Source organism: Gavialis gangeticus, unplaced genomic scaffold (assembly GCF_001723915.1).
Source record: "Gavialis gangeticus isolate Ggan-Ray unplaced genomic scaffold, GavGan_comp1, whole genome shotgun sequence".
Taxonomy (NCBI): Eukaryota; Metazoa; Chordata; order Crocodylia; family Gavialidae; genus Gavialis; species Gavialis gangeticus.
The window spans coordinates 52601622-52626037 of NW_017728997.1; the positions used below are offsets into that span (position 1 = coordinate 52601622).

The following is a 24416-nucleotide window of genomic DNA, read 5'->3' on the forward strand; positions in this document are numbered from 1 at the left end:
AGCTTGCCAAAACTTAAGTGGTCCTCCAGCCAAAATAATTGCCCACCCCTGGTTTAAGAGAAACCTGAAATGTACTTCAAATTGAAACCCCACTTACCTCCTTCCCCATTTCATTCTCCAGGGAGATTATTAAAAACATAATCAGAAGTGATGTGTGTGTTTCTCTTAACATGAAACTTAGTGTTCCTTGAGGTAGAAGTCAAAGAAAATTAGGGTTGGAAGGGATCTCAGAAGGTTATCTAGTCCAACCTCCTACTCAAAACAGGTTAAAAAGCACCAAGCAAGAAAGGGTATCAAAACAAGAATTTCTTAGACATGTTTAATGAAGGAAACTACTGCATTGTTACATCATCAAGGTTCATATTATTTAGGATGCCTTTTTGGTTTTCTGTCTGCTGGCTTCTTATCTTCTGGTCCCAATTCCTGGACAGGTAGCCATTTTAGAGGATTGCGACGATACATAGGCCATGGAGGAAGCGTTAACTTAAATGAAAAGACAACTTAAATTGTAAACAAACCAGAAAGCCAGCTAAATGCTATACACAATTTATAGTTCTCTTATAATAGAGAAATTCTACAGGTTAAGGTAGACAAAACACTTGGGGTAGAGGCAATGTTTTATTAGACCAACTATATAGTAGCAAAAAAAGTCTCTTTGCAAGCTTTCAGGTCTAAACACCCTTTGTCAGGCAAAGGAGAATTCAAAGATTGTAAAAGCTCTCCCAGGTAGAAAAGAAACTTCATCTTGCACAGGGGAGATGGTAAAGGATGGTGGGGTATCCCTGGGTTTCAAAGTCCATTTGAGAAAAATGTGCTCTGTGAATATGCAGCTTAGGCAGAGATTTCTATGCCTAAGCATAGAAGGTCATGCCTCGGTTTTTACTGACATGTAAAACAAGGGTCTGCCAAAACAAAAATGGCCAAAATCCCCATTGAAATCTGGCCAAATATTAACGTTTTTCACAAGCAAGCGCCATGCCATTCCAGCCCTCCCTGTTCTGTGCCTCATACACCCACTACTGCTGCCAATTCTTGTGGCCAAAGACAATGGAGAGCAGTGAGTTTGGTGACAAGTGTAAGCGGACACTGGAGTAAAGAGGGTGAAACGCACAGAATGAAGAGGACTGGGGCACTGGGGAGGGGGTTAGTGGCATGCAGTAGAGGAATGCACAGCACAGGGCAGGAAATACCTCCAGAGTATGCTACTGATTCTCTCCTTTCCCTTTACCCCATCCACTCTATCACATTGCTGCAGGCTAGATCGAGACTGAAGGTTTAATTCATAGGAGTTTAATGGCAACAAACAAACTAGTATAATCTTTTCAAGAGACACTTAGACTTCTCTTAAAAAATAAGAAACAAGGCTAAGGAAAGAGGAGCTGCAAACCAAAAAGAATAAAGCATTACTTCTGTGGGTTAGTTTTCAAGTATATTGTGACATTTGTATTGTATCTACGTACTTTCTGCTCCTCTAGTCGCTACTTAAAATTCCGTATCTAAAAGCACCATTTCAACTGAGGAACAGTTTTTATTATTTCATTATTGCATTTTCTGACAATGGTATTCAAAGTAGAAATACATCCTTACCAGACAAGATAAAGCAAATCCAACCATAACTATATAAACAGTCCAACCAAATTGTTCAGTGATGTAACCATAGATAAAGCCAATTACCTATAGGAAAAAAATAATTAAAACTTCAAAAGTCATTTCCTGAACAAAAAGATTAATACTGGAAGTGATCACAGGCACAAAAAATGAAAACACAAGATTTTTTAAAAAGTACTGAATGTTAGCAAGTCAGGACACTTGCAAACACTTCTATATAAAGCTCATTCTAAATATTTCCCATTCTGTTCTAAAACCATAAATACCCACTATCTGTTGCCAAGTGTATTTATAAAAAGTAAAATTATCGTTTCATGAATGCAATAGGAAAATGGGCAACATATACAACATGGGAAATAAACTTGTAAACAGTAAAATAGAGTTTGCATGGACACTGTGTCAAATGAGGACAATTTTGCTATTTATTTAGTCTCTTGTAAAGGAAAGGAAACTGCTTTTTGGTGAATTAGTTTTAGCCAGTATGGAAAAAAGGTACTTAAAACTGTCTTAAAAGGAGTCTGTAGTTATCATAAATGAAATATTGGGGAAATGATGTGAAGTAGTACTGTTTTTCTAAAGAGAATTAGTTGGCACAGGTTTGGGTCTGCAAACTAATGCTGGCCAGGAATCCAGGCTGTCTACTATGTTCTATTTAGCTAGGCTACTGAGTTCCTGTATTTTTTGAAAGGGCGAGAGTGGACAATGTTAACCAGATCTTGAAATCTTAATTTACGGAGGTCAGAAAACTAATTTCCTACTTCAGAGGATTTAATAGTTCCACTGTTTATATATTTTCAATGCTGGGCATTTTAAAAGATTTGCCTACAAATGTAAGAAATTTTAAACACATTTTACATTTATCAATGACGTTTTCTATTAAAAGAACTCAAATTGCACAAAACACACACTTAGTCTTTCTACCCATGTTGGAATTCTTTATTTTTTTAAAAGGAAAAGAGGCAAATGAAAGTCAGCACATGCAGTCTTCATTTTAAGATCACCGTTTAACCAATGACGTTTTCTATAATGTATCTGTATACCATATTTTCTTGCATACAACATGCATCTTCCCCCTCCCCCCCCAAATATCAGCCCCTCAAGTGGGGAAGCTGCTTTTCTGACTGGGAGGAAAGCATCCTACTTTGATTCCTGCTCCACAGTACAGCAGCTGTGGCATTACTCTTCAGGCACCTGAGGGAGTCAATTGTTCTCAATGTTCTTCAGAGGAGGTGTTAACAAGTCTTTCATTTTTAATGTTCTTGATGTTCCACTAATCAAGCTGTCTTAGAGCAATTTCACTGTCTGCCAGCTGCTCCTGCAGAACAGGCTGCTTGCTCTGATTGGGGTTTCTGTGAACCAGCAGCAGCGTAGCCAGATACAGACAGGCTGCCTGCTTTCTCATCAGAGTTGCTGAGCCAGAAACAGCTCTGCCAGGGACAGACCACCTGTTCTGACTGGAGCTACCACAGGCCAGGTGACAGCCCAGCCGAGGACAGGCTGTCTGCTCTCTGACCAGGGCTGCTGTATGTGAGCCAGCCATGGCCAGCCACGGACAAATCCCACAACTACCCTGTGGTTGTGGGTTCCCCAGGGGATTCCTAGAGCTACTGCCCTGCTCACTGCTCTCTGCCATGGCTGGCAGCTAACTGCTATTACATCACATACAGTACGCACCCAGATTTTCAGCCACTTGTTTGGGGAGGGGAGGCGGCAGAGGCTGTGAAAAAGGTGTAGGTTCTATGTGAGCAGGCAACGGGGCAACTCTGGATATTTACAGAGCAACTCTGGATCCCACTATATAGATAAGAGGTCTAGTTTGGATGCCTGATTAATCTGTTTGTATGGAGTCTTGTAACTATTACACCAAAACCTTCGACACGGACAGCTTCCATTCCACCATATTTTTGCCTAGGTGTACAAGGCCTACCCCCCCCCTTTGGATCAATGAGACAGAGTCCAAAAGCCAAACCAAGTCCAGACATTCAGTGCCACAATGGTTGTAGCTTCTGCCAGAGAGCAACACATAAGAGCTGCTGCTGCTGCCTGCCTAATGCCTCAGCAAGGGTGCATTACTGTCAAGGTGATATTCCTTAGCCTCTCTCCAACCAAGGCATACCCACAAGGCAGTGCAGGCCAGGCACCCTATACTCACCTTGCTCTGGAGGTTGCAACCTTGTGGTATTTTACAGGAGCTATCCCCATCACAGGCAGCCCCACCACTTTGCCACCAGGCCCTCCAGCAGTCTGATGCAGTTTACAGTTATACCCCAGATAAGAAGTTCTATGCAAGAAAATATGATATATTCACTTCAGAGCTTAGACTGTAAAAGCCTGGTAAAATCAGTGGAACACATCACCAAATATTTCAAGGCTTTACTTACATCATGTATACTATTTTATTCTGGGTGTCTTTTTAGCCAACAAAGTGGTTCTTGTAAGCTTCAGGAGATATAACCAAAACTAACTCATAGCAATTAGACATGTTACTAAAATGTCAATAATTAACACTGCTATTTGAGAATGAAGATTGGTAAAGTGTGTAGACTGAAAAGACCCATCTGTTAGTCAAAGTCCAGTCCTTCACTTTCAAAGGCAACTATGTAACAAAATCATTTCAGTAGTCTGAGCACGCTTCAGTTAGCAATGGTAGATCAAGAAACCCATTAATAAATATTCCAGTCTCACTCCTTCCTCTTAATGGTTAGAAACCTTATTACTAGTCTAAATTATATTATTTTACCACCTTTTGTTCTTGCACCAACACTGTACTCAAGCTTAGTTTTTCTCCCTCTGCTGTCTACCCAAGTATCTGTAGAGTGAACATATCCCCCTCTTCTCTTCCATTTTGCTAAGCTAAACTGAACTCTCTTCAGGGTAAAGGAATTAGACTTTGAATTAAATTGGAACTCCAGATTCAGAACCAGTCTTCCACACAATTTTAATGAAGTCTAAATCTATTCTGAACAAACCCTATCTTTTTTTCCAAACCATTGGTTTTCTTAAGTCTCATTTAAAGACTTAAGAACATTTAAAGACTTAAGACGTCTTGTCTGCTTTGTTTCAAGCTTCAAAACACCTGCTTGAAGAAACGAGTCAGATCCAAATCTGATTTATTTTTAGAAGGTGTCTTACAAACTCGTGTGTCACCTGCCATGGTTCCACTATACTTACTGCAGAGACGAGAATGATTCCTTGAAAAATCTGTTCTGCTAATTTTTGACCCTTGTAGTCCTATGGGGAAAAATGCATTAACAGTTAGAATTACTTATGCACATATATCCACTATTCAGTGCTATTCAGAAAGAATGCAAGAATCAGAAAGATAGAGCTGCCCTGGCCACAGAACGTGAAGTGTAGAATATAAAATCAGATTGAAAGGTAGTTTTAAGAAATATTTGACTCTTTACAGCTTCATATGAAAACAAGAAAATACCCCTTAATTTACTGCCTAGTGTCTCCTGCAACCCCAAGAACATATTAGTCCCCCCATGTAACCACAATGTAGACCATCTTCAGTATTAATAATATGAGAATAAAATCCCAAAGTCACAGATCTGTAAGCATCAGGAAGAAATCTTTTGTTTTTTTAAAGTGATAGAACATTACATTTTTTGTTGTTATACTAGATTGTCATTTTGTATATACAGCAAAATAGTGTTAGATTTTTACAAGAAGTAGCTTTGTATGTTAAAAGTGAAATGTGTCCTCCACAGGACTCCCCCCACCCATCTGCAGATGAAAAACATTATTTGACTATTTACAATAAAAAAATAGTTTCTAGAATACCCACTTAAGGTACAAAATATTATGTAAAATTATTTGTGTTTCAAAATATTGTTCTAATTGTGTGGTGGGAAGGGGAGCACCCTAAAGAAAGAGGTCAAAGCAGTTTGAGTCTCCAATAAATTCTGAAGATCGGTATACCTGACTTAAATAATTTAGACCAGGGCTGCCTAACTTCTAAGGGCCTGGGGGCTGCACACTGTCCAGGATGCACCAGTGGAACCACATGTTGTGTGGCCACCCCCTACCGTGCAGTGGGGGCCCCATCCCATCTCTCCGCCATAGGCTCCCTCACTGTACAGCATTTGGGTATGCTGGACTACAGGCTCCCTCAGCAAGTGGGTTGTGCTGTAACGTACGTGCTCTACACCCTCAGGCACATGCACTCAGCAGGAACCTAAGGAGGGAGGAGGCTCCTGGAGGCTGGATGCTGCTGCAGTCAGAATGATGGGGGGAGGGGAAGGAAGGGGTGCTTGGCAGAAGCCTGGGGGCTGCAAATTAACCACTCACAGTCTGCAGGCACATCTACCAATTGGACAGCCCTGATTTAGACCACTTGACTATAGGAGCAAAGATATCTGTAGGCACCAAACACCACAGGCCCCTGTATAACTCCACCCCATTCCCAAGCAATGCCATTACTGAAAAGCCTGTCCAGATTTCAAGTGAGGCCTGCTTTTCACTCCTGCCTCCCAGCTGCACTCATCAAATCCGTAAGCAGCCCGCAGGCAGTGACATGTTTACACTGCCACAGACCCCTCCCTTTCGCAAGTGTAACTACTGAGTGCTTTGCCTCGCTCCCCAGCTCTTGGAGCTCTCCCCAGGTTCAAGCCCGCGGGAGGGAGCAAGGGAAGGCGGCGCTTTGTTGCTGCCAGCAAAGACACTTGCTCCAGGGGCCGAGGCTACAAATGTTGGAGCACCTGTCTCGGCAGGGCGCGCAATCAGCAACGCGCGTCTCCGCCGGCTCGGGACGCGCCGGGGTAAGTACACCAGCCGCGCCCGGCGGGACGAGCGAGGGGAGGCTGCTCTGCTCACGAGCCAGGCAAGCCGCAATCCTGCCCGTCCCAGGAAGTGGCTCGGGCGAAGCCCGCGGCCAGAACCGCCCTTACCATCTGCGTGGGGACGGAGCGTAGCAGGTCCAGCATGGCGGCAGCGACACACGCCTCGTCCACAGAGCTGCAGCTGGGCCCGTCCCGCGGGGACGACGCGGCCTCAGATCCGGCCTGCGGGGGGAAGGAGGCTGCGGAGTTGGAAGCCCCGGCCTGAGAGCTGGAGGGTCGCAAGGCGTCGGGAGCAGCGGACGCCGAAAACCGCCCGCTACGCGTCACCACAGCCGCGGCGCCGCGAATCCTGCTCCGGAGGGCGGGCGCTGAGCTGGCCGGAAACAGCGAGGTCCGGCCCCGCCCCATTTCCCGTCAGCCTCCGTCGGGAGGCCGAAGCTACAACGCGAGCACTGCTGCTCCAAGCAACCCTCTCCGGTTCTTGCTACTTCGTTTCCACAGCAACGTCCACAGGGCGTCCGAGGCTCTGCGCGGGGTCCATGCTATCCAGGGCATGCCTAACGCGCTGCCTGACTAACGGCTCGGCCGGGGCCTCCGCTCTGCACGGGGTTACGCGTAGGTCTGCCACCTGCTCTGCGCTGAGCGGACTCCGCATATGGTCTTGATGCGCGTCGTGGTTTGTTCTGTTGCTTCCCAGTCAGGCAGTACAGGCGACGCCTGCGGCAAGGCGGCGTTGTGCAGCCGCTGCGCCGGGCGCTGCTGAGTTGGCGTTTGGCGCCGGGTAGGGTAGGGCCGCACGGCAGCCCAGTGCTGCTGCCTGCGGCGGGGCGGGAGTGAGCACCGCTGCCCTTGTTCCACGCGTCAGAGTCTTGGTTGTGTCGGCGGTGGGTGGAGAGGATGTGCCCCAGCTCCGCCGCCCGCTGAGCCCGGCGCGAGTCTCAGGCAGGTGCCGCCGACTGGCGCCGCTGCTGAGCGGGGGGTGGGTCGCCTCCAGTTGAAGGCGCCGGCAGAGGTGGGCCCGGGCCCTGGGGCTGCCTTCTGTAGCCGCGCAAGGCCCCTTGAGGCTCCGCAGCCGCGCTTCTTGGGCAGCAGCAGGTAAGCCGTGCGGGCACGGGCTCCGGGCGGGGCGGAGCCTGTCGTCGGGGGATGAGTTTGTGGTGAGGCTGGAGGAGATGCTGGGTCCAGAGGTCTGAGGGCTGATATATGCTCCTGATGTTCGTGTTACAGCTCGAAGTGCGGTAAATGTGGGGTCTAATTCACTGGCCAGAGTGCATTTAGCAGGCATTAGAGCCTGCTACAGGCAGCAGGTGTATCAGTGGGTGCTGGGGAAACTGTTGCTGTCACGAAACCTTCCTTAGCATCTGCGTGTGGCAGGATGGTCTTGAAATATGTGCGCGCAACTTAATACTTGTGCACAGTTCCCCTCAAGTGAATAAGACTGGGTATCCCTGTATCACTGGGTTGGGGCCTGCATTACACTAAAAATACAGCATTTTCAGGAAAAGTATTTATTTCCAGGAAAAACAATATGTTCTGTTACCCAACATGAAAAAAAATCTCTTAAGAGTATGTAATATCATTATACATCTGTTCAGTGACACCAAGGGTGGGCAATTATTTTGATTGAAGGGACACTTAACGAGTTTTGGGAGCTGTTGAGGGCTACACAACATCTTTCAGAAGATAGAATTTGAAAAAATGTAGATAAAAACAAAATTAAAATATGTTATAGTTGAAGTTCAATTTTTAGTGCATGATTTATTTCAAAAAATATTTTTGTCCTGATTTGTTTTTTTGAGTAGTGTATGTAGAAGTACACTATTTAGAGCATAATGGCTCAAAATAAAGTCTTACTCTTCTATATTGGGGGAGGGGAGAGGGTGCATGTGTGGGTGGCCTGCCTGTATTCTAGGTCCTGAGAGCCAGTTGTGGAGGTGGGGGGCAAGGAGGCTTACACAGCAAGGCTTGCCTGAGCCATGCAGGTATGGTCTGCCCCATCTCCCCCACCCAGCCCAAGGCTGCCCCCATGGTGCTTCACACGGAGCCAAGGCTGTGCTTCCACAGGCCCAGTACAGCGCCTGCCTGCATGCACAGCTTCCCGCCCCTCTCCTCCTGCCATCCCCTCCTGTCTCCAGAGGCTCCTCTTCCTCCTGCTCCTGATGTGCTGCTCAGGGCAGCAGGTAGCGCGTGGAAGCAGTAGCAGCAGTGGCCATGGGGACGTGCCAGGGACCATATGCTGAGCAAGGCAGGGGAAGCTGCAGCTGGGTGGCTCCTGCCTCAGCAAGTGGGAATCCAGCTCCTGGGTACCTTCTACTCACTCAGCTGCCTGAAGGCAGCTGCTCATCACACTGTGGGCAGAGTGAGTGGAAGCTGGCCTGGAGCTGGAGCCCCACATGCTGGGGCAGGAGCTGCACAGCTGCAACTTTCCCCCTACCTGGCTGGGCATCTGCTGCCTGGTGTGCATCCTCAAGACTTCCCCACCCTGCCTGCTGCCTGGAGCCATGCAGCAGGGGCAAGAGGAGGAGCTGTTGGAGGCATGAGGAGCTGAGCAGTACCTGAGCAGCTGCAACTGCACCAGGAGCAGCCCCACTGGGAAGTGGTTCGCACTAGCTTGGGCCATGGCTGGAGCAAGTGGGAGCACTGCACAGGCTGCCCTGGGCAGGAGCATCGAGGGCTCAATCCCATACAGAGCACCATGGGCAACATACAACCAATTGGGAGGTGCCCACCCATGGGCTGGGTCCAATCAGTTGGTGGGCCAAATCCAGCCTGCAGGCCCTATTTTACACACCCCTGTTTTTATACTGTCCAGCCAGGCCCAGCATAAGCATTTTCTGACTGTGATTTGTTGTTACCTTCATGTAAAGACTAGTTACTGATTTGGTATAACACTTTTTCAGCTTCTCCTGAATTTGTTACAAAACTGTGTTTACTAGGTAGCATGTGGAAGTTGAGTCAGGATGTGCACGTTATCTTGTTTTGCATCTATGATCAGTTATTGTCAGGGGTGACTAGGTATGTGTGAGGCCCATACTTTGACTTTCACATTCCATTCATGGATTACAGGAGTCGTTTCTGCCAAAAGAATAATAAAGAAATAACACACTGGCTTTGGGTTTACTTCTTTTTTCACTTAAACTGAAGGCAGTATCTTTTCTGATCTGGACTTTGGTTGTCCTATGTGGTCTGCTGACTGTTATTTTGTGTATACGTACATTTTGATTGTCTCTTATATTTGCAGACAATGTACTGGACTCACATAAAGCCTGCACAGCCAGTTAAGCATGGAATAGATACAGATATTTGCTCTGCTACCTGGATGCTTTCTTGCCCAGATAATTAAGTAGGTTGGCTCAGCATCAAAAAGAACCTATCAAGAGTTTTTGAGAGCCCTTACAGATTGTGTTTGATAGCTTCTGTCTCCTATCTGTTTCAGTATGGGTAAATTGAGTGAACCTATATGTACACAGCTAGTTTGATAGCTTTGGTTTCAGCCTGGTTTGTATAGGCTGAAGTAGTCAGGTCTTTTCTGGAAAACTTTTTTTTCCCCAGTTCACAGCAAAATAGGGATTAGCTCTGCCAAAAAGTGCCCAGTTCTTCCATCTCCTCCTTCCCAGTAAAGTTGATTCTTATCTTGAAGCATAGTCAAGCTAATGGAGCAAGAGACTAAAAGGCTGGTATAGTTCCAGCCTTCCTGTAGACTAATTTAACTTTATACAATTCATTTTGCTTGTCTCCTGTAGTTTCTCTGTCAGTAAAATGTAGATGATAATACTGTCCCACTTAAACCACACTGAGATTTATGGATGAATAAGTCTTGTGTATGAAATAACTTACCATTGTTTACTCATGCCCCTCACCCTAAATTCTGCTTCTCTCCCTTTTATTTAGGAAGTACCCATTAGAAGTTGAGCCCTAACTAGATGTTTACTTGGGTGCAAGTTTTGCTGGAGCATTAAAACAGGATTCAGAGTTTTTCTCAAGGAAGGAAAATACTGTAAATATTCTTTGTGTTCGATAAAATAATTTTACATTTGTAGGTCTTCTGTATCTATGAGTTGATACCATGATGTAACTGATATATTTTCCCATTTATAGGTTTTTAACGTGGTTATACTTAGCCACAAAGATACAAAGGGAAAATGACATTCAGAAAAGGTACGGGTTTTTTTTTTCAAAAGCATTCTGTGCTTTTTGATTTTCATGAGCTGTTATATGCTTCTAACAAACTCTCTCTCTTTCTCTCTCTTCAGTGAACATTTTCATCCTTGCATTGGCTGTTGTTATATTTTTATTAGTTCTGCATCACAATTTTCTAGGTCTCAGTGACTTCTTGAAACGGGAACTGTCAGGTATAGTAGTTTTTAGTGTTACAATGAACACATGAGGTTTTAGCTTGCCTTTCTGTTTTAATTCTCTGCTCTTTAGATTTTCATTTATTTCTCCAGAACCAAGAGGAGCTTGGTTCTCATGACTGTGTGTTGCAGATTGAGGATAATGAGGGTCACGAGTCCAAAAACAGAGCAGGAATTCAGTAGCTTTTGCTGCAGCTACATTTAGTGAAAAAATACAACTTTTTATGATTAAAAAATATTGCAGAGTCTATCAAGTCAGATATTCATAGATTTTTATGGCTAGAAGACACTGTTAGGATCATCTGCAGAAGAGGGGTAATAAAATTAAAAGCAATGATTTCTATATTAAAGCTAATAGTTTGAAAGAGATTCAGTTGATATGAAGACTCCCAGTGTGGGAGGATTTATGATATCCCTAGTCAGTGTATATAGCATTTTTGTATATGCCCAGTGTAGGCTACATGCTTATTGGTTCAGTTTAGGTCATTTTGAAAGTTTTTGGACTCATGAAAGACTTATGCTGCAGTACCTGAGTCAAGAATGTGGAAGCTTGGTGTACAGCAGCTTCCCCACGATAGAAGAAATCACACACAGGCATCTTCTGTGGAAACGGCTTTTTCAACACATTCTTCAAGTCCTTTGGTGACCAGCTAATGACAATGGGAGTAGGATTGTGATGTCTGGAAGCTCCTAGTCATGAGTTAGCACTTGGATGAGGTAATCAGGAGTGTGATTCAACAACTATAACTGACTGAGCAGCCCTCTTCAAAATCCACTCTGCTCACTTCACATGGGTGGGGAGGGGCTAGAAAAGGTGCCCTAAACATTTTTTTTTTTCCTGACTGGATAACCGTGTCCAGTGGGATCACCTTTACTGCGGTCAAAATCAACAAAGACAATCATTTTCAGGACCTGGAACATCAGGACCCTCATGGACAATCCTAATAGTGAATGCCCAAAGTGCCACACCACAATCTTGGCTCAAGAACTCAGGCAACACAACATCAATGTTACTGCACTGAGCAAAACCCAGCAAGCAGGAGATGGGCAGGTCAAAGAACAAGGAAGCAGCTATACCCTCCTCTGGAAAGGAGAATGTTGGCTTTACAGAGTTGGTTTTACCATCAAGAATGAACTCATAAACCAACTCAACTAATTACCTATCAGAATTAATGAGTGCCTCATGACTTTCTGTCTTAAATGGGCAGGGAGCCTATATGCCACTGTCATCAGCACATATGCCTAGACTCTTGACGCCACTAATGAAGTCAAGGAAGAATTACATTGCAATCTTGACCAAGTCCTTTCTGATGTTCTGGAAGGAGACAGAGTCATTCTTCTTGTTGATTTTAGTGCCAGAGTTGAAAGGGACTTGAACCTCTGGAACAGAACCATTGGCAAGGAAGGAGCAGGAAAGGTCAACTCCAGCCACTTCCTCCTCTTGCCCAAATACACAGAACATGGACTCACCATCACCAACATCCTGTCCTGCCAGAAAAACGGGCACAAGACATAATGGCAGCACCCACAATACAAGCATTGGCACTTGATTGACTACGTCATTGTTTGTGTCTGGGATCGCAAAGATGTCCGCATCACCCAACTTATGTTAGGAACTGAGGATTGCTGGACCAACTGCTAACTTATCTGTTTGGTTATGTCATTCAAACAGTCTCCTAAATAATGGCTGCAGCAAAAGCAATGTCAACAGAAGATCAATGTCAAGTGACTCAAGGACCCAATCAAGTGAGCCTTCTTTCAGCAGTGCCTCAATGGAAAACTGGTGAATTCTAGTCAACAACAATGGAAGAAAGTCAGTAGCATTTGGGGTGCCTTTAAGTCCATTAGCATCTGCAAAGAGGCAGTTGGATCCTCTACTAGGAAACATCAAGACTGGTGTGATGAGAGTGACTGGGAGACCCAAGAGTTGATCGACTGCATGTGAAAGACCTTTTGTGCTTGGCAGAACAACAACTCCTCCAAGCAAAAGAAACTGAATTTCCAACAAGGCAAGACAGAGGTCCAAAGGAGGACCTGTGTTATGAAGAATAGATGGTGGAAAGACAAAGCAAAGGAGATGTAGCATTTCACTGACATCCACAATATGCTAGATTTATTCAGTACAACCAAAGCCATCTATGCTCCACTCAGGGATGGAGGAGACCTGATCAAAGGAAAGGGAGCCATTAATGCCTGTTGGAAGGAGCATTTGGAAGACCTGTTCAGTCAAGACCTGTTGTTTACAAGTGTTCTCAACTCCATATTGCAACATCCAGTCAGAGACAATTTCTGAATCCCTCCAACCCTTGATGAGGTGAGGAAAGCCATCAAGCAGAGTAACAGGGCACCTTAGGCTGATGGAATCCCTCTAAAATGTTCAAGCAGGAGGTTGAGCAGCTCATATCACAGCCCCATGCCCTCATCTTAAGGATCTGGAATGATGAGGAAATCCCTGACATGGACGCTATGATCATGACTGTCTTGAAGAAAGGAAACATTTCCAACTGTGGAAATTACCTTGAAGAGGGACCACCGTGTTGTCTGTCTATCACAGGAACGATCACTGAGAAAACCCTTCTGAACCATCTCCTCCCACTTGCTGAAGAGCTGCTCTTGGAGTCTCAGTGTGGGTTTAGGGTATCAAGAGGCACAACTGATATGATCTTCACAGCTTGCCAGTTGCAGGAAAAATGTTGGGAACAACATAAACCTCTCTGTGTGGCCTTTTTTGACCACACACAAGCCTTCAGCTCTGTCCGTCAAGAAGCACTGCAGAGGTACGGATGCCCGTGGAAATTGGTCACTATTCTTTCCCTGCTCCGTATGCAAGCGGTGGTTCTCAATAACAGTTCTATCACAGATCCCGTTGAGGTTAAGACAAGAGTAAGCAAAGCTGCATCATCGCTTCAACACTTCTCAATATTCCTTACCGTGTTGCTACATCTGACTGCCAGCAAGCTTCCAGTTGAAATGGAGCTAAACTACTGAATAGGGATGAAAAGTCAGTTAAACAATTAATCGTTTAACCAATTAATAGTAGGTGTAGTGATAAATAAAGTTAGTAGTGAAACTGGTTAGCTTACTGGTTATCCTTTACCATAGGGTGGGCAGAGTCTGGCAGGGAAGAGTAGAAGAGAAGCCTTGAAGTGCCCCAGCAGGAATCAGAAGGCAGCAGGGTAGACAGAAGAGATGGGAGGGGCAAGGTTGACTAGTACCCATAGCCTAAGAGGAAAAGAAGAAGAAGCCTGATGACTCATCAGTTAAGCAATTAGCTTCTCTCCCCTGGTGTTCCCTCCCTCCCTCCCAACGTAGGGCTTCACATAGGCTGTGTTTTCTGGCTAGGCTTGCCTCTTCCCCCCTCCTCCATCTTCTCCCCTCAGTCAAAGGGTTCCAGGAGACGGAGCAGCTCCCAGCAGCAACTGTCTAAGCTGCTGTGTTATCAGTTAATTACTTAACTGATATAACTAGAGGAAGTTAAATTAATGTTTTTTAAAACGATATTTGCATCCATACTACCAAATGGAAAAGCTGTTTCATCTCAACAGCTCTGAGCAAGAACCAAGACAACCCTGACTTCAGTCATTGAGCCATTACCTTTCCTATTTACAAGTTTGTATAGAACCTTGCCCAGTGAAGCTTTGAGTCCTGCTTGGGGACTGCAAGTACTAAAATAACAGAAATAATTGAAATATAAGATTATTCCACATAATAATGCTTCATACATATAATTTTTCTTGCATACAAATGTGCATAATTACTTTGTTTGTAGATTCAGATGCATTGGGACTCCAGCCCATTGATTTTATACCTGAGGCTCCCCAAAAGCTGATAGAAAAAAGGAATGAGAAGGAAATTCCTGTGGTCATTACAGCATCAGAGGACAGGCTTGGAGGCATCATTGCAGCCATAAATAGTATTTATCATAACACAAAATCAAATGTGGTGTTCCACATCATCACTCAAAACAATACTGTGGATCACTTGAGGTAAGTTGTACTCTTCCGAATCATGCCTCTGCAATTTTAACATTTTGCTTTATTTTATATGCTATCATCAGTCACTTTTCCTGCTACCATTCTATGTGTAGATTGTGCTTTGCATGAATTAGCTCTACTTTGCTTGACTTCTGTGTTCTCAGTTTCCTGACTTCTTTAAAAAGTTATTTTAAAAAGTAGTTGCTACAAATATACACATACTCAGAATCAATTCAGTAAACCCAGAAACCAGAGTGATTCTAGTGATTTGGGCTCTTGTCAAGGAATATTTTTTGTTCCCAGTAGTGAATTAATTCAGGGTTCAGCTCTTATTTGACAGGATGTGGGGCTGCTAGTCAGGTTAGCTTTCAGCTGAATACAACAATGCTGGTACAAATGGGGGAATATTGAGTAAGAGATCACAAAATACTTTTATTTTTATTTTTTTTAAAAGAGGCTTGGTTCCATAAATGTTGCAGAGAAGCAAATGCTTGCTTACCTGTTGTACATTCTTAAAGTCTATTTTCTTTGAAGCAGTAACACTTTTTAATAGAAGACAAGTTCTATGATGAAGGGTACCAGTGAATTTTCCTGACTTTTAGATTGGCATTTGACCCTCTTTTCCCCGCTCATCAGTATTGCCTTTGGTAATAAAAGTGTGAATTTCTGATATTAAACCAGAACCATCTTTGGCACTTCGACTTATCACTTGCAAGTCTTCAGAGAAAATGTTATCAAAGGGTTTTTTTTGTTTATTTTGTTTTGTTTCTTTGGGTTTTTTTACTGTATACATTGGATATATTTTCCTTGGAATAATAAATAATGCCCAGCACACAATTTGCTGTGGCTGTTATAGACAGATAAAGTACTGTAGTTTTTTCTTGCAGTGGCATGTCTGGCACAGTTTTGTTAAGGGTGTGCATGCTGTTGTAGCTGTTTAGTTAATACTGACTAGTCATGTCATTTCTGAGCCAGTTAGGACTCAGGACTGTGCTAAATACTATAACAATGTGAGAACATTACCTCAGAACATTAGGGTAGGCAGCATCTTAGGCCACAATCCTGTAGCAAGCTCTGCGTGGCTTTGTTGTTACACCCTACTGATACCTACCGTAGGTGTAACAGGAAGCCAGAGGCTACTGTTATTTTAAGGCGAAAGTACAGCAGGGTAGCTTTGTTCTGTAGGCAGGCAGCCGAGCAGAAGTTAGCTGAACTACAGTAAATTTATTGCTTGGGGCAGATTTCCAAGCAACCTGAGAGTAAAGGGTGCGTGCAGCTGGATTAAGCTGCAGCAGGAAAGGGCAGGCTGGCCATTAGGAAAAAGAGGAAACCCGTGTGTTCGAAAGAGTCACCTGACTGGAAGGGACAGTGCATTAGGGCATGTAAGCCCAGTGCCTGAAGTAAGGCAGGCAGTCTGGTACTGCATGCTGCAGGGAACATATCTCCTGGGAGAGAGGGGTGCAGACACCCAAGCCACCCGTGAGAGCTGGGAGGTGATAGCTTGAAGAGAAGTACAATTTTAAGGGGGGGTGCTACTCCAGAGCAAGGGAGACATTTAATTTGGAAGCAGGTCCCTTGTGTCTGTGTTCCATTTAAGTTTGATACCAAAGGACCAGGTTGTGGCTGTATGGGAGGATTGGTAGCCACATAGTAGGGTGCCTGGGGTCACTTGGGGTAGCCAGCCCTGTGAAGGCCAAGGGAGAGCATGAGTGAGATGGGGCAGGCTGGAGCTGTGGGGGCCAGAGCCTGTGCCCTGAGAGCGAGAGGCAGGGTGGGCCGGAGCCAAGGAGGCTAGGGCAAGTGGCTTAGGAATCCACAGCTAGAACAACCACTGGGCCAAAGCCAAGAGGGCTGATGCCTGTAAAGGCTGGTACTTGGATGATGGAGTAACATCTGCAAGGCATGGGCATTGCTACAGGAGAGCATGGAGGCCACAGTTATTGCTGCTAAGGCGGCTTGTGCTCCAAGGCCTGGATAGAGCCAGTGGGTCACAAGTTAGTCAGGGAAATAACACAGGTGCCAGCTGGCTATGTGTGGCAATAGATAGCCAAGGGACTAAGGCTCACTTTGGAGCCCTGGGTCAGCCTCCCTAAGTATTATTAGATGTATCAAGGTGTGGCAGGAAAGGTAGAATGGGAGAGTACTCCAAGGAGCTAGAGTGGGGCAGGAGGCACTTAGCTACCAGGGGTGTCACAGGGAGCTTTGGTCCTGCTACAATAGGGCACAAAATACATGTACATTCTCTAGACAAGGAAACTGTCAACAAAGAGCTAGTAGTCCAAGACTCATTCGTGTTAGCATTCCTTGGCTCTCTTTTCTGTTTTATTCTTGCCTTATTTTTTATCTTGTCTAACCAAATCTGTGACTCCTCCTTCTCTCTTCTGTCCTGTGCAGGTCATGGCTGAGTAACACTGTTCTGAAAAATGTGAAATACCAAATTATAGATTTTGATCCTCGTGTTTTGGAAGGAAAGATGCGGGTGGATTCAGAACAGACAGACTCCATAAAACCAGTGAGTCTGATTGTTGATATTAGTATTTGTTATCACTCACGTGGGTGGATAGACTGGAGATATCTGGCCAGAACAGTTTTTTGCAGGAAGTAGATTTAAATATAAATGTAAAGATATAGATGTTTGTTTTATATCCAAAACTAGGTTTATATAACTTTTAAGTTATAATGATCAAGGTACAGCCAAATTCATAGGATTGAACCTAGACTAGATAGGAATTGAGGTAGTTAAGTAGGGGGTACATTTTCTGATTCTATTTTAAACCACTATACCAGTAGGAAATACTTTGCAGCTGTAAAGCTTATGTTTCATAAATAATGAAGAAGTCTTCTTAACAACTTACCGTTATTAAATATCACAGATTTCTGAAGAAAAGTAGAAGTATTAATTCTGGAGTCCTAGTCCTATAGTTTGGGCAACTACCCTTGGTTCTTTAAATTCCACTTGCACTTTCATTTGAATTAGAAATCATTCACTTCTTTCATCTAATGCAAAAAAACGCCCTGCTCTGGGATTGTGAGTACCAAGATGCCTCTGCATTTCATTGGTTAGGAATATGCAATGGGATATTTCAGGATAATCTTGATTACATTAGTAATAATGGCTAGATGTGAGTAGTAGAAGTGACTGAGCCCTTCAGTCATAATCCCAAGAACTGTAATGAACCAGTATAATATTTCTTAGTGGAAACAAAATTTCTAAATACATAATGATTGGCAGAGGTGCACTGATGCATTGATCCAATATTGGATCTGCACTGATATAAAGAAAATTGACTATATCAGAAATAGGCTTTTTTGCCTGATGCGGTCAGTAATGTGGGCGATAAATGCCCCGTGTGTGCACAGCTGCAGCATGCATGGGGCCAGGAACACAGCCTGGAGAGCTGTGTCCAACTGTTAAGTTTGTTGTGGGGGTGGGGGGTGCAGATTGAAGCCTCCAAGGTGATGGAGGGAGTGGGGTAGGGCCTGGGGCAGGCACCGCCAAGCCAGCGTAGAGCAGGGCGTGGGACAGAGCCCACCCCTTCCACCACAACACTTACCAGCCAGACACTGCTATTCAAGCTGGCAGGCTGCGTGTCAGAAATCAGATCGGTATTGGCCCAAAAAATCTCTTATTGGTGCACCCCAGTGATTGGCCTCCAATCTGAAATGTGGTCCATTGATTCCCCATCTGTACAGTTCCAGTTACTTCTATACAAGTTTGTGCAGGCTGAGTCAACAATATTGTATTGCATTATATGACCAGGACCACATAAATTAATTCATGGTTTCAAATTGCTGTGCAAAATTAGGTTGGTATTTTCAAAAGAGCCAAAGCTACTTTCAGTGGGACTTGTACTCCTTAAACATAAGTTGTTTAGGTGTTTTTGAAAATTCAGCTGGTAAGCCCCTATTTTTATTTTTATAAACAGAATGTCTTGATGGTTATTTTCATTGCACAGATTATCATTCACCAAAAAATGGTGCCCAAAATAAGTCTCTCAGTTTCCTAGTCTTCTGTTGTTCTCCCATTTTATTCTCATTTCTCTTTTTTTGCTTTTTTTCACAGTTAACCTTTGCAAGATTTTACTTGCCTAATTTGCTTCCTTATTCAGAGAAGGCCATATATGTGGATGATGATGTAATAGTGCAAGGTACTGGACCTTTTCATTCTTAAGCTTACTAGGTAAATAGTAATTATTCTACTAGAATGTGCAAGGTCTCAGACACCAGCCAAATGCTTCTGCTTCACATAAAAAAACTGTCTGTAAAAACCCATCAAGTAAAAGTCTGCATACTAGAAAGAAACCTCTTTTTGTCCCTATATGATGATGAGCTGCTTCTGTCTTGCTGAAGCATGAAAATTAGTGACTTGCAATACTTTTTTCTGTCTAGGTCTGATGAAGTTAGAATCATAGAAAATTAAGGCTGGAAGGGACCTCAGGAGGTCATCTAGTTCAACCCCCTGCTTAAAGCAGGACCTGCCCCAACTAGATCATCCCAGCCAAAGCTTTGTCTAGTTGGGTTTTGAAAACCCTCAAGGATGGAGCTTCCACCACCTCTCCGGGTAACCTGTTCCAGTGTTTTACTACCCTCCTAGTGAGAAAATTCTGCCTAAATATCTAACCTAAACTTCCGTTGCTGCAACTTGAGACTGTTGCTCCGTGTTCTGTCATCTGCCACCATTAAAAGGAGCCTAGTTCCATCTGCTTCTGAACCCCCACTTCAGGTAGATGAAGACAGCTATTAAGTTTCCTCTTAGTCTCCTGTCTCCTCTTCTCTAGACTAAATAAACCCAGTTCCCCCAGTCTTTCTTCATAAATCATGTCCCCAGCCCCTCACCATTTTGTCACTCTCTGCTTGACTCTCTCCAATTTGTCCACATCCTTTTTGTAGTGGGGAGCCCAAAACTGAACACAGTACTCCAGATGTGGCCTCACCCGTGCTCAGTTGAGGGGAATAATCACTTCCCTTGGCCTACTGGCAACACACCAACCAATGCAGCCCAGTATGCCATTAGCCTTCTTGGCAACCAGGGCACACTGTTGACTCATTTTCAGCTTATTGTCCACTGTAATCCCCAGGTCCTTTTCTGCAGAGCTGCTGCCCAGCCAGTCAGCCCCCAGCTTGTACTGGTGCATGGGATTGTTCTATCCCAAGTGCAGGACTTTGCATTTGTGCTTGTTGAACCTCATGAGGTTATTCCTTTTGGCCCAATCCTCCAATTTGTCTAGGTCACACTGAATCTTAGTCCTATCCCCCAGCTTGGTGTCATCTGCAAACTTGCTGAGGGTGCACTCTATGCCATTTTCCAAGTTGTTGATGAAGACATTGAACAAAACCAGACTCGGGACCAACACCCAGGGGACTCCATTTGATACCAGCTGCCAACTAGACATTGAGCCACTGTTTACTAGCTGAGCCCAATGCTCCAGCCAGTTTTCTGTCCACCCTACAGTCCACTCATCCAGCCCATACTTCCTTAGCTTGCCTGTGAGAATGTTGTGGGAGATCATATCAAAATCCTTGCTAAAATCAAGATACACAAACCACATCCACCAGTCTCCCATATCCACAGAGCCTCGTCAGAGAAGGCAATCACGTTGATCAGGTATGAATTGTCCTTGGTGAATCCATGCTAAATTTTCCTAAATGCCTTTTTCTACTCCAAGTGCTTATAAATGGATTCCTTGAGGATCTGCTCCATGATTTTTCCAGAGACTGAGGTGAGGCTAACTGGTGTGTAGTTCTCTGGATCCTGCTTTTTCCCTTTCTTAAATATGGGCATGATGTTTGCCCTTTTCCAGTCATCTGGGACCTCTCTTGATTCCCCTGAGTTTTCAAAGATGATAGCCAATGGCTCTGCAATTACATCAGCCAACTCCTTCAGCACCTTTGGGTGCATCCCATCCAGCCCCATGGATTTGTACACATCCAGCTTTTCTTCCATAACCTGTTCTTTCACGCTGAGGGCTGCTTACCTCCTCTCTAGCTGTGCTGCCCAGTGCAGCAGTCTGAGAGCTGCCCTTGCCTGTGAAGATGGAGGCAAAAAAGGCATTGAGCACTTCAGCCTTTTCTGCAACCTGTGTCACAAGGTAGCTTCCCCCATTCAGTAAGGAACTCGCTTTTTCCCTGATCCTCCTCTTGCTGCTGACATACTTGCAGAAACCCTTCTTGTTACCCTTCACATTCCTTGCTAGCTGCAATTCCAGTTGTGTCTTGGCCTTCCTGACTTCATCCCTATATGCCCAAGCAATGCTTTTATATTCTTCCCTAGTTATTTCTTCAAGTTTCCACTTCTTATAAGCTGCCTTTTTGTGATTTAGTTTACTGAATAGTTCCCTTCTAAGCTAAGCTGGTTTTCTGGCATACTTGCTAGTTTTCCTGCGTGTCAGAATGATTTGTTCCTGCACTCCTCAGTAAAGCTCCTTAAAGTACAGGCAACTCTCCTGCACTTCTTTTCCCCTCAGTCTGGCTTCCGAAGGGATCCTGCCCATGGGTCTCAATCATCTCGTGGTTACTGCTGCCTAAGTTGCCACCCACTAATACATTCCCCACCAATTCTTCCCTGTTTGTGATCAGCAGGTCAATAAGTTGTTCATATAGTGTTGATACTCTTTTAATTTTTGCAGTTAAACTATATTAAGTACTTGAAAAAATAACTTGTGGTCTTACTGGTACCATGTATTTGATTGTCATTCTCTTTAAATTTGTAGTGGGGCAGAATTATGTTACCATTGTGCATCTAAATGGCAGCTATCGTGCCACACACATGGTGTTTTACACTTATGCACAGTTTGCAATTCTATTAACTTTGCATTATGGAAATGTAAGCATGCATACAAAGACTACATGCTTGTCAAAAAACAAAACAACAGAAAGAGGGCTTGTCCATGGTTTATACCCAAAAGCAGGGTGGTTAGGGTGCTTGTTCAGGAAAAAGGACACTAGCTTCTAAGTCTGCCTCACCCACAGACAGAGGCAGATCCAGAAGGGGTGCACTGGTGCAGATGCACCCCTTTTCAGTCAACACTGCTGCATGAGCAGTAGCCAGGGATTTAAAAATAAATTCCTGAGTAAGGTAAGAATTTTCCCCCTCCCTTCTCCTCTGTGCTCAGCAGCATGTCCCCTCCCCTCCCTCTATTCCCTGTCCACTGCTGCTGCTGTCCCCAGCTGCCCCAGGGTGTGGGGGAAGACTCTAGAGGAAAGGGGACAGTGGCAGCAGCAGGCAGATTTCTCCTCCTGTCTGGTTCCCCTGGGTATTCCTTGCCTGCCCAGGAGCAAGCATGACATAAAGCAACCTACCTGCTGCCACCACCACTATGGCTGCGCTGTCTAACCAAGTCTGGCTCCACATGCAGCCCAGTTGGAGTAGGGCAGGAGTAACTTCCAAAGGCACCCTGGGTCAAGAGACTAGACCTGCCCAATTGTATGGTGGATGGATGGGTCCCTGTGCAAAGAATTTGGATCAGGGGTGGGTAAAATATGGCCCACAGGCTAGATCCGGGCCACCAAGCACTTTCATCGGGCCCATAGCACCTACCAATGAATTGTATCCTGCCCAGCCCTTCCACCAGCAAGAGTGGAAGTGAGTTGCTCATACCCCCAACATACCCTATCGCACCTCAGTCCCACTTTTATGGACAGAAGGGCCCCGGCCCAGCCAGCATGCAGCTTCCAAGTGCTGCTGCAGTTACCCCACAGGGGACCTGCTTGGCTTTCCCAGCAACCTGGTTGCTCCAGGCAGCAAGTAGGGAAGTGGTGGGCGTGGGGGTAGAGCCACAGCTGAGCAGGAGCATGGGGTTGGGGCTGGTAGCAGCACAGAGCCCACATCCAGGGGTGCGACAGAACCATAGAGCTCAGGTGGGCAGCATGTGGGTGTGAGGATGTGGGGACCCCCCTCACTCCTTCCATAGTGCACAGCCCCAGCAGGCGGTAGCTGCAGCAGCAGGCGGGGTCGCTCAGGGTGTTCATGCCTGGCACCTGGCCAGCACTGCACATCATAGTGAGGAGCCCAGTCCCTGCTGGACTGTCCCTATTGCTAGTGCTCCATGCTGCACATGCACAGTCCCTGCACTCACGTGGCACAGGAGGGAAGCCTTACACACTGTGCATGCGCTGCCCCCTGCCACACAGGTCCTGGGACTCCGCCAGAAGTGGGGGGGAGACCCAGCCCCTGCTTCCCTTGCGGAGTCCCAGGACCTGCGCATGGGGCTTCCCATGCTGCGTAAGTGTGGGGCTGCATATTCATGGTGGGAAGCACTAGCGATAAAGATGGCCCGGTGGGGGCTGCACTCCTCACCGCAGTTTACAGCGCTGGCTGGAACCATGTGCTGCTGGGTACAAGTGCCCCAAGCACCCCCACCTGCTGCTGCACCATCAAGGGTGTGTCCTCACCCTCCCTCACACCCCAAAAATGCCACATACCCACACTCTGCCCCTGTAACCCCCCACATATACACACCCCCAACATACCCTAATGCCCCCTCACAAGCCCTCCCACAACCCAACACACATGCACAATATACAAGACTAAGAATTTATTTTTGAGTTATTTTGCAATTATCTCTGTATACAGTATGCAAATACAAATCATAACAAAAATATTTTTTGTAATAAAATTAAATTATGTTATAGTATGGTTTGACTTGTAGTGTATGATTTAGTTTCTTTCTGGTTCTAAGATGGCAAACCACCCTCTAAAAAGGAGTATTTTTGGGAGGCAAGGGGAGGGACTTCTGGTGACAAGTATCAGCGGTTAGGGGTAGAACTATGGCAGCCAGGAGGCAGGGCAGCTGTCAAGGGGCGGGGCTACCCATGTGGCCCTTGCAAGCTTACCAAGCTTCATTAAGCAGCCCTCCACCCTAAGTAATTGCCCACCCCTGAGTTAGATGCAGGTTCAAACCCCCCCTTAAGCAAGGCAGCCTATGACACAGGTCTGTCACTTCCTGGGTAAGTTCCCTAGACTCTCAGTTCTTTGAGTTAAGATATGAGAGGACCCTTCTCCCTCATCTAACACCTTTTAGTAATGGGTTTTTGCCTAGCTACCTTTTGAGTTTCATGCCCACATTAGGCATGTGTATGTGGCCAGTGTGTAGTCTACTGAACAGACTCTGAAAGTACACATATTTTAAGTGTTCACAGTGCAGGGGCATAGTTACCCAGATTACAGGTGAATTTACAGGCTGCCTGACAATAAACGAGGCATGAGACTGGTCTACAGCTTGACGTCTTATTGCTTGTACCCCAAGCCACAAAAACAGACTTTGGGACAAGAGTTTATCTGGCTACCCATGACAGCACAACATAGAAAACAGGTACCTATACTGACTGAAAAGACATGAGAAGGGGACAGAGGGTGGTGCACAGACTGGTAAGCAGGTCTTCTGGAATTTGTTGAGTTGTCCAAATTGCCTTCCAGCCTATATCCTATATTTATAATATTGTAAAAAATGTTCGATTGACTTTATGTACATTTTTTTTTGTTGTTTCCCTGAGACTTTTTGGACTGGATTGAACCAGGCTTGGAAACAGGGGTGACTGGTGCCTCCTGAGTCTGGGGAGGGGGCACAATTTGTGGGCAGGCCAGAAGCCCCATATCCACTTCTATACTTCTATGCTGTGGCTTAATGCCGGCCCACGTGGCAAAAAAACCCTGCACCATCCTGAGCAGTGCGGAGTCGGGGGGGGGGGGGGGGGGG

General features: G+C 45.3%; 2 protein-coding genes across 4 annotated transcripts in view; one reads left to right on the forward strand and one right to left on the reverse strand.

The window, feature by feature from the left end:
- Window positions 1–293: 293 nt before the first annotated feature.
- SPCS1 (signal peptidase complex subunit 1) lies at window positions 294–6815 on the reverse strand. The gene is made up of 4 exons (XM_019505218.1): window positions 6501–6815; window positions 4780–4839; window positions 1588–1674; window positions 294–483 (listed from the first exon to the last, which is right to left on the reverse strand). Exons 1-4 carry the CDS (start codon window positions 6798–6800, stop codon window positions 364–366), a joined length of 567 nt encoding a protein of 188 aa, XP_019360763.1. The 5' UTR covers window positions 6801–6815; the 3' UTR covers window positions 294–363.
- An 86-nt stretch (window positions 6816–6901) lies between these two features.
- GLT8D1 (glycosyltransferase 8 domain containing 1) overlaps window positions 6902–24416 on the forward strand; it is a 23711-nt gene continuing 6196 nt past the window's right edge. The window contains exons 1-6 of one of the 3 annotated variants that reach the window (XM_019505217.1): window positions 6902–7173; window positions 10491–10550; window positions 10646–10744; window positions 14517–14733; window positions 17116–17233; window positions 18785–18869. In XM_019505217.1, the coding sequence (XP_019360762.1) occupies window positions 10535–10550; window positions 10646–10744; window positions 14517–14733; window positions 17116–17233; window positions 18785–18869 (535 nt within the window). In that variant the 5' untranslated portion in view covers window positions 6902–7173; window positions 10491–10534. Of the gene's footprint in view, window positions 7174–7284; window positions 7488–9029; window positions 10390–10490; window positions 10551–10645; window positions 10745–14516; window positions 14734–17115; window positions 17234–18784; window positions 18870–24416 lie in introns of those variants that run through there. The other 2 variants (XM_019505215.1, XM_019505214.1) reach the window with 2 other exon arrangements.